This window comes from Cajanus cajan, chromosome 1 (assembly GCF_000230855.2).
Source record: "Cajanus cajan strain Asha chromosome 1, NIPB_CcT2T_4, whole genome shotgun sequence".
Lineage (NCBI taxonomy): Eukaryota > Viridiplantae > Streptophyta > Magnoliopsida > Fabales > Fabaceae > Cajanus > Cajanus cajan.
The window spans coordinates 60,269,130-60,282,805 of record NC_138517.1 but is presented as its reverse complement, the minus strand read 5'-3'; the positions used below and the strand labels follow the sequence as shown (position 1 = coordinate 60,282,805).

The 13,676-nt window shown below is 37.8% G+C and overlaps 2 protein-coding genes across 4 annotated transcripts in view; one reads left to right on the top strand and one right to left on the bottom strand.

The window, feature by feature from the left end:
- LOC109792572 (uncharacterized) overlaps positions 1–9,788 on the top strand; it is a 29,210-nt gene extending 19,422 nt beyond the window's left edge. The window contains exons 3-10 of the mRNA XM_083061289.1: positions 6,380–6,584; positions 7,125–7,215; positions 7,293–7,438; positions 7,605–7,848; positions 7,927–8,031; positions 8,132–8,314; positions 8,482–8,686; positions 8,935–9,788. Of these exons, the coding sequence (XP_082917415.1) occupies positions 6,380–6,584; positions 7,125–7,215; positions 7,293–7,438; positions 7,605–7,848; positions 7,927–8,031; positions 8,132–8,314; positions 8,482–8,686; positions 8,935–9,422 (1,667 nt within the window). The 3' untranslated portion in view covers positions 9,423–9,788. The remainder of the gene's footprint in view (positions 1–6,379; positions 6,585–7,124; positions 7,216–7,292; positions 7,439–7,604; positions 7,849–7,926; positions 8,032–8,131; positions 8,315–8,481; positions 8,687–8,934) is intronic.
- Positions 2,852–12,192, bottom strand: LOC145950224 (uncharacterized). 3 transcript variants are annotated; one of them, XM_083061282.1, is made up of 3 exons: positions 11,713–12,192; positions 11,467–11,628; positions 2,852–4,190 (listed from the first exon to the last, which is right to left on the bottom strand). In XM_083061282.1, the coding sequence occupies exon 3, from the start codon at positions 4,183–4,185 to the stop codon at positions 3,241–3,243; it is 945 nt and encodes a 314-aa protein (XP_082917408.1). In that variant the 5' UTR covers positions 4,186–4,190; positions 11,467–11,628; positions 11,713–12,192; the 3' UTR covers positions 2,852–3,240. The 3 variants fall into 3 exon arrangements, 1 of the variants encoding a protein (XP_082917408.1); XR_014428339.1 differs by lacking the exon at positions 2,852–4,190 and adding an exon at positions 10,928–11,122 and having other exon boundaries at positions 11,713–12,116; XR_014428338.1 differs by lacking the exon at positions 2,852–4,190 and adding an exon at positions 10,928–11,103 and having other exon boundaries at positions 11,713–12,116.
- Between the last annotated feature and the right edge of the window lie 1,484 nt (positions 12,193–13,676).

Below are 13,676 nucleotides of genomic sequence, written 5' to 3'. Positions count from 1 at the left end.
CAATTAGACGACTCTTCCACCCATTTTGTTTTAACAGAAAGTACTCATATTATTTCAATCAGCAAAAAGTCGACATTTTGAACACCAATTCTTACTTTTTACCTTTTGAACGCCATGCCACTGATTCTAGGAGGCGACATTTTCGAAGAACTCGCGGCTTGCGGATAACTCAATTCTTACTCGGTTTTTAAATGATTCAAACTCAAAATGGTTTTTGAGGATTTCCTACTCGGTATTCAGACGATTGAGTTTGTTGATAAATTAAAACAAATACTGGCCTTTTTCCTAGTCGGTTTTTTGGCGATTAGATGGGAGATTCATTTTTTAACTTAGAAAAATACTTCTATTTTTCCTAGTCGGTCTTTTGGCGATTAGATGGGAGATTCATTTTTTAACTTAGAAAAATACTTCTATTTTTCCTAGTCGGTCTTTTGGCGATTATATGGGAGATTCATTTTTTAACTTAGAAAAATACTTCTATTTTTCCTAGTCGGTCTTTTGGCGATTAGATGGGAGATTCATTTTTTAACTTAGAAAAATATTTCTATTTTTCCTAGTCGGTCTTTTGGCGATTAGATGGGAGATTCATTTTTTAACTTAGAAAAATACTTCTATTTTTCCTAGTCGGTCTTTTGGCGATTAGATGGGAGATTCATTTTTTAACTTAGAAAAATACTTCTATTTTTCCTAGTCGGTCTTTTGGCGATTATATGGGAGATTCATTTTTTAACTTAGAAAAATACTTCTATTTTTCCTAGTCGGTCTTTTGGCGATTAGATGGGAGATTCATTTTTTAACTTAGAAAAATATTTCTATTTTTCCTAGTCGGTCTTTTGGCGATTAGATGGGAGATTCATTTTTTAACTTAGAAAAATACTTCTATTTTTCCTAGTCGGTCTTTTGGCGATTAAATGGGAGATTCATTTTTTAACTTAGAAAAATACTTCTATTTTTCCTAGTCGGTCTTTTGGCGATTAGATGGGAGATTCATTTTTTAACTTAGAAAAATATTTCTATTTTTCCTAGTCGGTTTTTTGGCGATTAGATGGGAGATTCATTTTTTAACTTAGAAAAATACTTCTATTTTTCCTAGTCGGTCTTTTGGCGATTAGATGGGAGATTCATTTTTTAACTTAGAAAAATACTTCTATTTTTCCTAGTCGGTCTTTTGGCGATTAGATGGGAGATTCATTTTTTAACTTAGAAAAATATTTCTATTTTTCCTAGTCGGTCTTTTGGCGATTATATGGGAGATTCATTTTTTAACTTAGAAAAATACTTCTATTTTTCCTAGTCGGTCTTTTGGCGATTAGATGGGAGATTCATTTTTTAACTTAGAAAAATATTTCTATTTTTCCGAATCGGTCTTTTGGCGATTAGATGGGAGATTCATTTTTTAACTTAGAAAAATACTTCTATTTTTCCTAGTCGGTTTTTTTGGCGATTAGATGGGAGATTCATTTTTTAACTTAGAAAAATATTTGTATTTTCCTAGTCGGTCTTTTGGCGATTAGATAGGAGATTCATTTTTTAACTTAGAAAAATACTTCTATTTTTCCTAGTCGGTCTTTTGGCGATTAGATGGGAGATTCATTTTTTTTAACTTAGAAAAATACTTCTATTTTTCCTAGTCGGTCTTTTGGCGATTAGATGGGAGATTCATTTTTTAACCTAGAAAAATACTTCTATTTTTCCTAGTCGGTCTTTTGGCGATTATATGGGAGATTCATTTTTTAACTTAGAAAAATACTTCTATTTTTCCTAGTCGGTCTTTTGGCGATTAGATGGGAGATTCATTTTTTAACTTAGAAAAATACTTCTATTTTTCCTAGTCGGTCTTTTGGCGATTATATGGGAGATTCATTTTTTAACTTAGAAAAATACTTCTATTTTTCCTAGTCGGTCTTTTGGCGATTAGATGGGAGATTCATTTTTTAACTTAGAAAAATACTTCTATTTTTCCTAGTCGGTCTTTTGGCGATTAGATGGGAGATTCATTTTTTAACTTAGAAAAATACTTCTATTTTTCCTAGTCGGTCTTTTGGCGATTAGATGGGAGATTCATTTTTTAACTTAGAAAAATATTTCTATTTTTCCTAGTCGGTCTTTTGGCGATTATATGGGAGATTCATTTTTTAACTTAGAAAAATACTTCTATTTTTCCTAGTCGGTCTTTTGGCGATTAGATGGGAGATTCATTTTTTAACTTAGAAAAATATTTCTATTTTTCCGAATCGGTCTTTTGGCGATTAGATGGGAGATTCATTTTTTAACTTAGAAAAATACTTCTATTTTTCCTAGTCGGTTTTTTGGCGATTAGATGGGAGATTCATTTTTTAACTTAGAAAAATATTTGTATTTTCCTAGTCGGTCTTTTGGCGATTAGATGGGAGATTCATTTTTTAACTTAGAAAAATACTTCTATTTTTCCTAGTCGGTCTTTTGGCGATTAGATGGGAGATTCATTTTTTTTAACTTAGAAAAATACTTCTATTTTTCCTAGTCGGTCTTTTGGCGATTAGATGGGAGATTCATTTTTTAACCTAGAAAAATACTTCTATTTTTCCTAGTCGGTCTTTTGGCGATTATATGGGAGATTCATTTTTTAACTTAGAAAAATACTTCTATTTTTCCTAGTCGGTCTTTTGGCGATTAGATGGGAGATTCATTTTTTAACTTAGAAAAATACTTCTATTTTTCCTAGTCGGTCTTTTGGCGATTATATGGGAGATTCATTTTTTAACTTAGAAAAATACTTCTATTTTTCCTAGTCGGTCTTTTGGCGATTAGATGGGAGATTCATTTTTTAACTTAGAAAAATACTTCTATTTTTCCTAGTCGGTCTTTTGGCGATTAGATGGGAGATTCATTTTTTAACTTAGAAAAATACTTCTATTTTTCCGAGTCGGTCTTTTGGCGATTAGATGGGAGATTCTATTTTCCCTTGTCGGTTTGTTGACAGATAGACGGAAAATTAGGAAATTTTTACTCGGTTTTTGGACGATTAAGTTCATTGATACCCACTTTAGCTTAGAACAAATCTCAGCATTTTCCTAAATTGGTTTTTTGGCGATTAGACTGAGAATTCTATTTTTAACCTGGAAAACGTAAACATTATATAGGAAACGAAGCAAATTCTTAGAATTCCAAAGTCAGAATAGTCACGCAAACACAAATTTAAACAAGTTCAAAAAGATAAGTGCAAAAAAGAAAAGTAAGCAAGGAAGTTGCGACATAGACTTAATCGTCTTCGGGAGGATCCACGAGTTGCCCATCAATGACCTCTTTGAAGTAGCCCATGCCCCCAATGTCGAGATCGGCATACAAAAACTTTATTTGGGAAGTCGCTGCGTCGAAGCCTTGAACAAATTTCTTCGTAGAATCCACCTTAGAGGCTTCAAGGTCATTTTCGAGCCTTTCGACCTCCAGCTTCGCCAATGATAAGTCGTTCTCAAAGACAGTCGCGGCTTCGACTGATTTGTCTCGGGCAAGGCGCATCTCGGATAACTCGTTCTCCAGTGCTACCTTCTCGGCGATCCAAGCCTGCTTCTCATCTTCAAAAGCACGGCGACCTTCCAATAACCTGTCTCGTTCAGTAGACACCCACTTGCACTCGGCTTTGCTCTTGTTCAAATCATCCTCCAAGGAGGTGATCTTTTTACCCTGCAACTTAGTCTCCCTCGCTAAGCCGCGAATTTTGTCCTCGTTGATCAACGAAAGAGCAGAGAGACGATTTGTGAGTGACTCGACTCCCTTGGCGATGGTAAAGGCGCTCATCTTCTCCAAATCGCCTCGGTCACCCTCCAACCAGTCGGTGTTGCGCAGGTGCGCGCTGTGGTTGAATTTCTCATCCCAGAACGAAGGCAAGGGGCTACGACCGGCACCATGGTCGACCGGCTCCCAATTCTCGCCAAGACAGGCACTCACGGTCCTCTCAGTAGACTGAACTTCCGTGTCGCCCTTATCCGTCTCCGTGGCCACAATTGTTTCTAAGTTAACTACCGATACGGGCTTATCGGTTTCGCGGCGACGTTTTTGCGGGTTCTCGCCAGCAGTTCTCGATTTCCCTACTGGGCTGTCGGTTTCCATCACCTTCTCGGTTACCGACTCACCCTTCCCTGCAGCCTTGGAAGCTTGTTGCTGTTTCCACAGTTTCATCATCTCCCGATTGCTCATACTAGCCATTTTTGCTGCAATAACCAATCAACAAACAAATCATAATACGAATAAAATGTCAAGCAAAGAAAGGAATATTCAACCTTAAAATAACAAGTATACCTATGTGAATTTTCAATTCCTGAGGCCTACTCTCTAGGTCTAGGAGTTTCCCCGTATTGAAAAATGTTTTCAAATCTTCAATTTTCTTAACGTCGACCCGATCGCTCTCGGATAGCTTCTCGGGATCTAGACCACCGAATGCTATCGTTTTTTGGTTCCAATACAAAGGAAATCCCTCTAACACATCTTCGTGACCCGGTAAGCTACGTACTCGGAAATATGATTTTTTGAAATCCTTATAAGACGACTGAAATAAGGACAACAAACCACGACCCGAAACCCCACTAACGGATACCCAGCTAGTACGTTTACTAACCCTACTTTCAAAGAAATAGAAAAACTTGTCTGAGGTCGGGATTATTCCGAGACCAGAACACAAGATTTCGAAACCTCGCACAAAGGCCCAGCTATTGGGGTGCAATTGGGTCGGAGCGACACCTAAGGACTGAAGTACTCCCTTTTCACACTCGGTAAGGGGCCATCTCACCCTAATCTTAGAAATGAGGGTAGAATAGCAAAAGGTGAATTTCTCTGTTGAGGACGACCTAAGACACACCGGCTCCCTATCAACGCAAGGTTCACACACAACTACCTCCTCCCCGTCACTACAAACTACATGGTCCCGGCAAAAAACTATCCATAGCTTCCCACGAATTTATCAAAGACTCACTTTTTAAGGCATCATCTTTAACCCATTTGTACAACTCCCCATATCCCACAACAGCCATAACAAATATGAACTTAGATTAACCTAAGGCAAAAGGTTTGCAAGAAAAATCACTAAGAATAATGGATAAATACGCGTACCTAAGGCTCACACCACTTCACCCACTAAAACAGGGATAAAACCACCGTCAACCGCCGTAAATCCAGAACGGAGAAGAAGAACCACCACCGGAGAGAAAAACGCGCGAAGAAAAGAAGGGCAAGCAACCTCAAAAAAGGGTTTGCCCCCCCTCTATTTATAGAGGTGAAAGGCCGCGTGTGAGAGGAAGTACCCAAAGGTCACAACGCGCGTGAGACGTTGTGACTCCTCTTTACGAAGGGGACCCACTTTTACAATCATAAGCCACGAGGGATGCCACGTGGCACCATCATAAATTCAAAAGCATTAATGATCTGGGGCGCAGCCTTTGTAATAAATGCATGTCTCTTCGTTAGCAGTAGAACAGACGCGTCCCATCAACTTCTAGAAAGTCGCAATGCTTGCGATTCTATCGGAATAATACCGATAACATCTTTACCTTGCCGGCTAAGGAGCCATCTCGGTAAATAACCGACTAAATGGCCAGACATTGAGCCTCTTCGCCTTACATGCTTGAGGCTGGAAGGCAAGTGTGACGTCTCGGTAAATAACCGACTAAATGGCCAGACATTGAGCCTCTTCGCCTTACATGCTTGAGGCTGGAAGGCAAGTGTGACGTCTCGGTGAATAACCGACTAGACCTTGTGTTAGCGGTATGGCGATCGCTACCCATTACCTCCCTTTAATTCAAATCCTTCGCCTAAGGGCAGGGATACTCGGTCCAAACCTGATTACTGGCATGCCCGGCACCATTCCCTCCGTCCAGAGGGGGATCGGCATATTACCGATCTAACTTCTCGCTAAAGAGCTAATCGGTCGTGGGCCGACTTAGCTGAACTCACTCGGTTAGAATTCGACCTGTTGGCTCGGCAGGGGATACTCGGCCAAAATCCGACTTTCCTCTTCCATAAGGTTGTTTCGATATCAGGGAAAAAATCCCATCTTATACGAGAAAATATTCCCCCAATAGGACGGTTAAGAAAATCCCTTGATCCTCGGGACCCAGGCGGCCCATGAACGACGTACCATAAAACCCTAAACCCTAGAGTTGAGAGGGCAGATTACACTTTTCGAATGCTCTGGCTTTGCGGCTTGATCTAGGAAAAACCCTAGCGCATCCCGTGACCGGAACAGTAACCTATATCCAACCAGATTCTATATTATATTCAACCCCACTAGACTACACTTACTCTAGTGATTCATTGTGTGTTTTTCTTAACAGATAGTGGGTGATTGGAATTTATGCAAGTTTTTATTTATTTATTTCAAGTAATTTACTTTTTCATTTTTTCATAGGGAGTGTGCTAAGTGGGGGTGGCAGTGTTCCAAAGGCAAAGGCTTCAGCAGAGGATTGGGTTCACATGGTGAATGATTTCCAGAAGGGTGCTTTATCAACTAGATTGGGAATTCCAATGATATATGGGATTGATGCTGTTCATGGCCATAATAATGTCTATAATGCAACAATTTTTCCTCACAACGTTGGACTAGGAGCTACCAGGTAAATTACCTGTGTCATTATATAATTCATAATTGATATGACAATTTTAGTTTCAACAATCATCACTTACGAAATGACCGATTGACAAAATCGTTGGTTTGAGATAGAACCAGAAATTGACATGATTTTTATTTTGTCAATGTTGTTAACTATATCGATAATGATTTTTAAATTGTCCAAACCAAATAAACAATGCTTACCTGAATTAACAGTTATACGTGGTTGAAAACAACAATAAAAGTAGAATGACTCGTGCCCAAAATGTTATTATTTTCGTGATCAAATATTTATTGCGTGGTTAGATTCTCATCCAAGCATTTCAAGTGAATCAGATAAGCAATTATTAGTTGTGATTTTGTGCGTTTTAATATGAAAAGTTGAGAATCCAAACACATAATTTATTAGATTCTGTGACATACTTTAAACTCGGGCTCACAAAAGGTGATTGAATAAAAGTTGGTGACAAAGTGAATTATAGTTAAAGCAGATAAATTATAATATGCTTCTGTATCTTAATGAAGTTTAACTCTGATCAAACAGGGACCCTAAACTAGTGAGGAAGATTGGAGAAGCAACAGCTCTTGAAGTTAGAGCAACTGGAATTCAATATGCCTTTGCACCTTGCATAGCTGTAAGTGAGAACATCCTAATTGATAATTGTACCATATATTTTTTTACCTCAGTCATACCTTATAATATGTTGAATAGGTTTGTAGAGATCCAAGATGGGGCAGATGTTATGAAAGTTATAGTGAAGATCATAAGGTAGTTCAAGCCATGACTGAGATCATTCCAGGACTGCAAGGTGAAATCCCTGCAAACTCCAGAAAGGGTGTTCCATATGTAGCTGGAAAGTAAGAACTCGCACTATTGCCTTAGTCTTGTATCCTTATTTTATAATTTGAGAATTGATCATATAAAACATTGACTTTTTCAAAGCTCCTTTGATTTTATTCTTGATGTGATTTTAGTATTCTTGAGGAATGACAATGATCAATTTATGTTACTGAAATTGCACAGGAAGAAAGTTGTAGCCTGTGCAAAGCACTTTGTTGGTGATGGTGGAACCACAAAGGGAATCGATGAGAACAACACAGTGATAAGCAGACATGGATTGTTAAGCATTCACATGCCAGCCTACTATAACTCAATCATCAAGGGTGTTGCATCGGTCATGGTCTCTTATTCAAGCTGGAATGGAGAAAAGATGCATGCTAATCATAATCTGGTCACTGACTTTCTCAAGAACACACTACGCTTCAGGGTAACAACACTGAACTCATCAGGGCACCATTGAATTCAAAATAATGAACGAGTCCTGAAATCCTTTGGTTTCTTGCAGGGTTTTGTCATATCGGATTGGGAGGGAATTGATAGGATTACTTACCCTCCTCATGCTAACTACTCATATTCCATTTATGCTGGAGTCACAGCTGGAATTGACATGGTAAAATATTTCAATTCTGTTGATTATGTATGATATCACCTTAATTGATATTCCACATAACATGTGTTATCTTCTAATACTTGCGGTGGTAATGCTACAGGTAATGCTTCCCTATAACTTTACAGAATTCATAGATGGCCTAACCACACAAGTGAAAAAGAATATCATACCCATGAGCCGAATTGATGATGCAGTTAAGAGGATTTTGAGGGTAAAATTCGTTATGGGACTTTTTGAGAATCCTTTGGCTGATAATAGTCTAGCCAACCAGATTGGGAATCAGGTTAGTCAATCACAAAATGTGTAAAAATTGGCTCGTTTGTTTAATGATTTTCTCCCAAAGACACTTTTTTAATAAAATAATCAGTTTTCTGCCTTTTTTAAGAAACAATTTCTATCTATATATCCACCATGTTCTGATATAACTGTGTTGTCAATGTAACTCTACAGAAGCATAGAAATTTGGCTAGGGAAGCTGTGAGGAAATCATTGGTTCTATTGAAGAATGGTGAAAATGCAGATGAGCCACTGCTCCCTCTACCTAAAAAGGCTAAAAAAATTCTAGTTGCTGGAAGCCATGCTGATAATCTAGGATATCAATGTGGTGGCTGGACCATTGAATGGCAAGGACTTAGTGGCAACAACATTACTAAAGGTACATTATAGCTTCCTTTTCAACTTCTTACCATTTTGTATACCTTGGAGTCTGTTTAGTTACAAACTTATTTGAGCTTACAAAGTTTGTCTATCAGTAGAAGCAACAAATAGTTGCTTTAACATAAATTTTGATATGATTTTTGTCTAAACGTGGATCATGAATGTAAAATCAAACATATGCTAAATTTGTATTAAAACAGACTCTAGGCTAAAATGAAATATTGACAAGGCCTATATGATCTGCAGGTACAACAATTCTTATTGCTATCAAGAACACAGTTGACAAAGACACCGAGGTGGTCTACAAGGAGAACCCAAGTTTAGAGTATGTAAAGTCCAACAACTTTTCCTATGCCATTGTGGCAGTTGGAGAGACACCATATGCTGAAACAAATGGTGATAGCATGAATTTGACAATCTCTGGAAAAGGGGCAGACACCATAAACAATGTGTGTGGAGGAGTCAAATGTGTGACTGTGATCATCTCTGGTCGTCCTGTGGTTATACAGCCATATGTTGATGTGATTGAAGCACTTGTTGCTGCATGGCTTCCAGGTTCTGAGGGACATGGTGTCACTGATGTGTTGTTTGGTGATTATGGTTTCAGTGGCAAGCTTCCAAGGACATGGTTCAAAACCGTTGATCAGTTGCCAATGAATGTTGGAGATTCTCACTATGATCCCCTTTACCCATTTGGATTTGGCCTTGAAACCAAACCCCACAAAGCCAATTAGGAACTGAAAATAGTGGCTTTATTTTCCTTAATCTTGCTCTCGAGCTCCCAAGTAGTATAACAGTTTGGACACAACGAGAATGATAGGGATCTAGAAATTTGTACATGTGTTAATTTATATTATCTATAACATGATGCATTTACTTTTCAATGACTCATTGCTTAATAGTTTCATACTTAAACGTGTTTGACTTAAAGTGATTTAGGGATGGGAAGACTTCTAGTTTCCTATAAAATGTGTAAGTGAAGAAAAAATACACTGTAAAGTCTTATGATTGTTTGTGGGAATAATCGATGATCTTAAAAGCAAATTGACTAGTGAATGATTTTGACAAATGAAAAGTTATGTTAAGTGTGACCCTGTGAAGTGTCATAGAGTGCAACTGTAACCCCCTTCTAGATTATAAATATTAATCCCATTTAATTAATAAGGTTAATAAGCTTTTCTATAATTATGAATAGAAAAGATACTAAAATACACGAATAATTATTCTAAATAAAGTTCTATTATATAATAGTAATATTACAAAGGTTTTAATATAAAATTACTAAAGACTACAAAATATTTCTAATATATCCATCATAACTTATAAAAATTATGAATTATATATAATATAAAATTACTAAAGTTGATTATTAGATATTTTATTAACTTTGTAACATTATGAATTATATATATCGATTAATTATATATACAAGTACCTTCCTATATTTTTACTCACCGATGGGACAAAGTTAATAGCTCATTAGCAATGATACCTTGATATTTATCCATTTACGTTGCTACTTTTCCAAATAAAATAAAATTTTGTTTGCCCACGTGTCTAATAGCTCATTGAAATTTACGGTGTTAGAACATTAAACATTAGCAATCTATATTTTGTGAAAGTGATCAAGAAAGGAAGATTTATAATCATGGAATAATAGAGTCTATTACAATGGGTCTCCAAGTACATGAAGTAAAGCAAAAGTGCAACAAGATATTGAAAAGCGAAGAACAAATGGAACAATGAAAAGCTAAAAGCATCCCGAACAGAAGATAAACAACATATAGAAAAGAATGTATGCGTATAGTATATGACTAAAACATGACAGAAAATAAGGAGCCAATCAGAGGAAGCAAGAATCAAAATCCATAGTAGAGATGAGAGTGTCAAACTCCAAGTGAAGCAGGGGAGGTTCAGTTTCAGGGGGTGGTGGTTGAAGGTGGTGGAGAGAAGAAGGGGATGGAAGGAAAAGTGGCTGGAATGGTTGGGATTGATGGAAAGTTTGGCAGTGAAGTGGCTGGAAGTGGTGGCAGAGTGACCTGTGGGACACTTGGAATGTTAGGAATGGATGGTAATGGGATAGTAGGCAAAGGTGGAACATTTCCCTGAGGCAATGTTGGAACTGTAGGCAAAGGTGGCAATGTTGTTTGCAACAGTTGGCGTACTGCTAATGCCATGTCCATGCTTGAGAAGGAAATAGCAATGAAAAAGGCCAAGATCATGCAGCTTTGGTGAGAGGCCATACCTGGTTATGTTATAACTTTGATTTCAATTAGGCAGCTGTAGATATCCTGAAGAGGAAGTGTGCATGTTCCAAAAGACTAGTGGCTTGCCTTTTATAGACATCACTTACATGAGATGAGACCCTTCTGCCATTTGTTGTTCTTGTTAGCTTACCTTCCTTAGATTAAACACCTATAATGGTATTGAAATACTGTGTTTTTGTTGGTAGTGGTTGGTTGGTTGGTTAGTGGCAACAGAACAAATTCAAAAGTAGGATATCAAACCCTTCTCTCTCTTTGAATAATTCCACATATATTAATTTATTACTTATTATGGTTTACTATGTGTTTGGTAATCCAACACTGCACCATTCATGTAGTAAATATCAATCACTTCAAAACAAGTACCAATTAAAGTAACAAAAGCAATATTGCATAAAAATTCAACAACATTTACAGTGCAGCATGACAATTCAATCTCGAAACCACAAGCTTAAAGTTCCAAGTCCAAATAAGTAAACAGACTCAAGAAAAAGAGAGAATCTGGATGAGATACCTATAAATTCGCCATGGCCTCCAGTTCACAGTCCAGAGGATGAAGATTGAAGAACGAAGCCAAGCCTAAGACCGTGAAGAGGATCCTGCAAATGACGCACGCGAGGAGAAGCACACGGTCCATGCCTCTTCGTCCTCCTCCTCACAAACAACGCGCTTGCACCTGATTACAAGCATAAAAAGAAACGGTGATGATCGCAATGATGCATGGAAATGCCGAAGCGGAACCGACGGTAGCTTCGCTTACCTCACTGTTGCGAATTGAAATGACAGCTGCATAGTGGTGAATTCAGCGGAAATGAGTCATGGCTGAAGCAGCTAGGGTTTTGGAGAGGGGGCTCAGGCTCAGCCAAAGCTACTGTTCGTAGTGATCAAGCCTTTAGGGACTGTGTGAGAGATACTCGCCTTCTTGATATGGGTTTTCAGGGTAATCCATTCACATGGCAGAGAGGAAACATGATGGTGAGGTCGGATAGAGCACTATCAAATATGACGGGGCGTCTCCTTTTTCCTGATGTAGAAGTCATTTAGCTCCACCCTTTCAAGTCCAACCATTCTCCTCTATTACTTCGTTTTTCCCTACATTTGGTGTCCTAGAACGAGCCTTCCTTTTATATTTGAGGCTGCATGGCTAACTCACAAAGACTTTCTTAACCTTATTAATAGTGAATGGTTTAAGTCTATCTCTTGGAATTATAGATTAATTAATATGCAAAAATCCTTGATCGTCTAGAATAAGAACACGTTTGGAAATGTCCCTATCAGAAACACTCTTGTCGTTCTTGCTAGCTAATCTTCTAAGTCCTGCATATTGGCCAAATTTTGTCTTTGATTGGCGGAGGACAGTACTTGCAAAGGCACTCCATATTCAAATCAGTACTCGATATAGAGCAATAAATATTATAGTTTTAAATAATCATACCTGTCTTTCATGTCCTATCAGTATCTTATTTATAGTGACATATTTGTACCTGATGAACTTTCTTGATTGTGACCTCGATAATTAGTAAATTAAATCTTAATTCCTGATGACGTGGGTGTTTATTATTTAATTTGCTATTAACGTGGGTCAGATTAATCACGAAGCACTAGTGGAAAAATAGGCTTTTACGTCACCTAATTTATGTCGGAAACAGGAAAACTCGACGTTATAAAAACGCGGTAGCAGTATCATAAATATAGAGAGACTAATTTACGTCGGACCCCACCTGTCCGACGTAAATGAGCCTCTATAATGGTCATACCTTTCATTCTCATTCTCGCGCGCCCCTTGTTTACGAAAGCATCTCTAAGTTCTTCTACTCTAAGTGTCGAAGTTCGTTTGTTTGCACACATTTCTCGTTTGTCTAAGTCCTCTAAGACTCTGCACATTCCACATTTGAGGTAACTTTCGTCTACGCATTATTTTGTTTATTTTCTGTTATATGTTCATCTGGAACGGCCCGTTCTGCAAGCAGCACGGGCTGTTCTGCAAGCAGAACGGGCCGTTCTACAAGCAGAACGGGCGTTCTGCTTGATTTTTTTGTTTCTTAAATGTTAATCTGGAACGGGTCGTTTCAGAACCAGAACGGGTCGTTCCAGATAAACAATTAACACAGAAGTTTTGTAGCTGGAACAGGTCGTTCCAGACACATAAATCTGTGTTAATTGTGTATCTGAACGGCCCGTTCTGGTTTCAGTACAGGCCGTTCCAGATGCATTAATTGTGTATTATTTGTTTTTTTATTAGTTATTTTGTTGCTATATTGTTATTATCTTTTTTACTTTATTTGTCTATTCAGTTAATTCGTTGTTTTAATAATGAGAGTTTAATTTTTTCAGGATTCGGGGTCTGGCAGTGGAAGGAGGGATGGTAGATCTGTCACCCGATTGTCTGGGTTGACAACTGGACGCATTGCCAAGGAGAGGACACCAGTTGAGGTGGATCCTCGTTCTGGCAAGGCGTCAGGCCCAAATACTACCAAGTTTAAGAGCTATTTGGAAGTCATAGCTCAACGGCATGTTTCTTTTATCATTCCATCATGGGATGACGTTCAGGAGGTTGACAAGAACCTCATGTGGCAGGATATTCAGGTATATACTTTCACATCCCTTCAATATTATATAACTTAAATATATTATTTATTATTTGTTGTTATTTTCATAGTAAAATTTTGACATTCCCAACACTGAGGTCATGAGGAGGAAGATGTTATCTGTCCTTGCCACCAG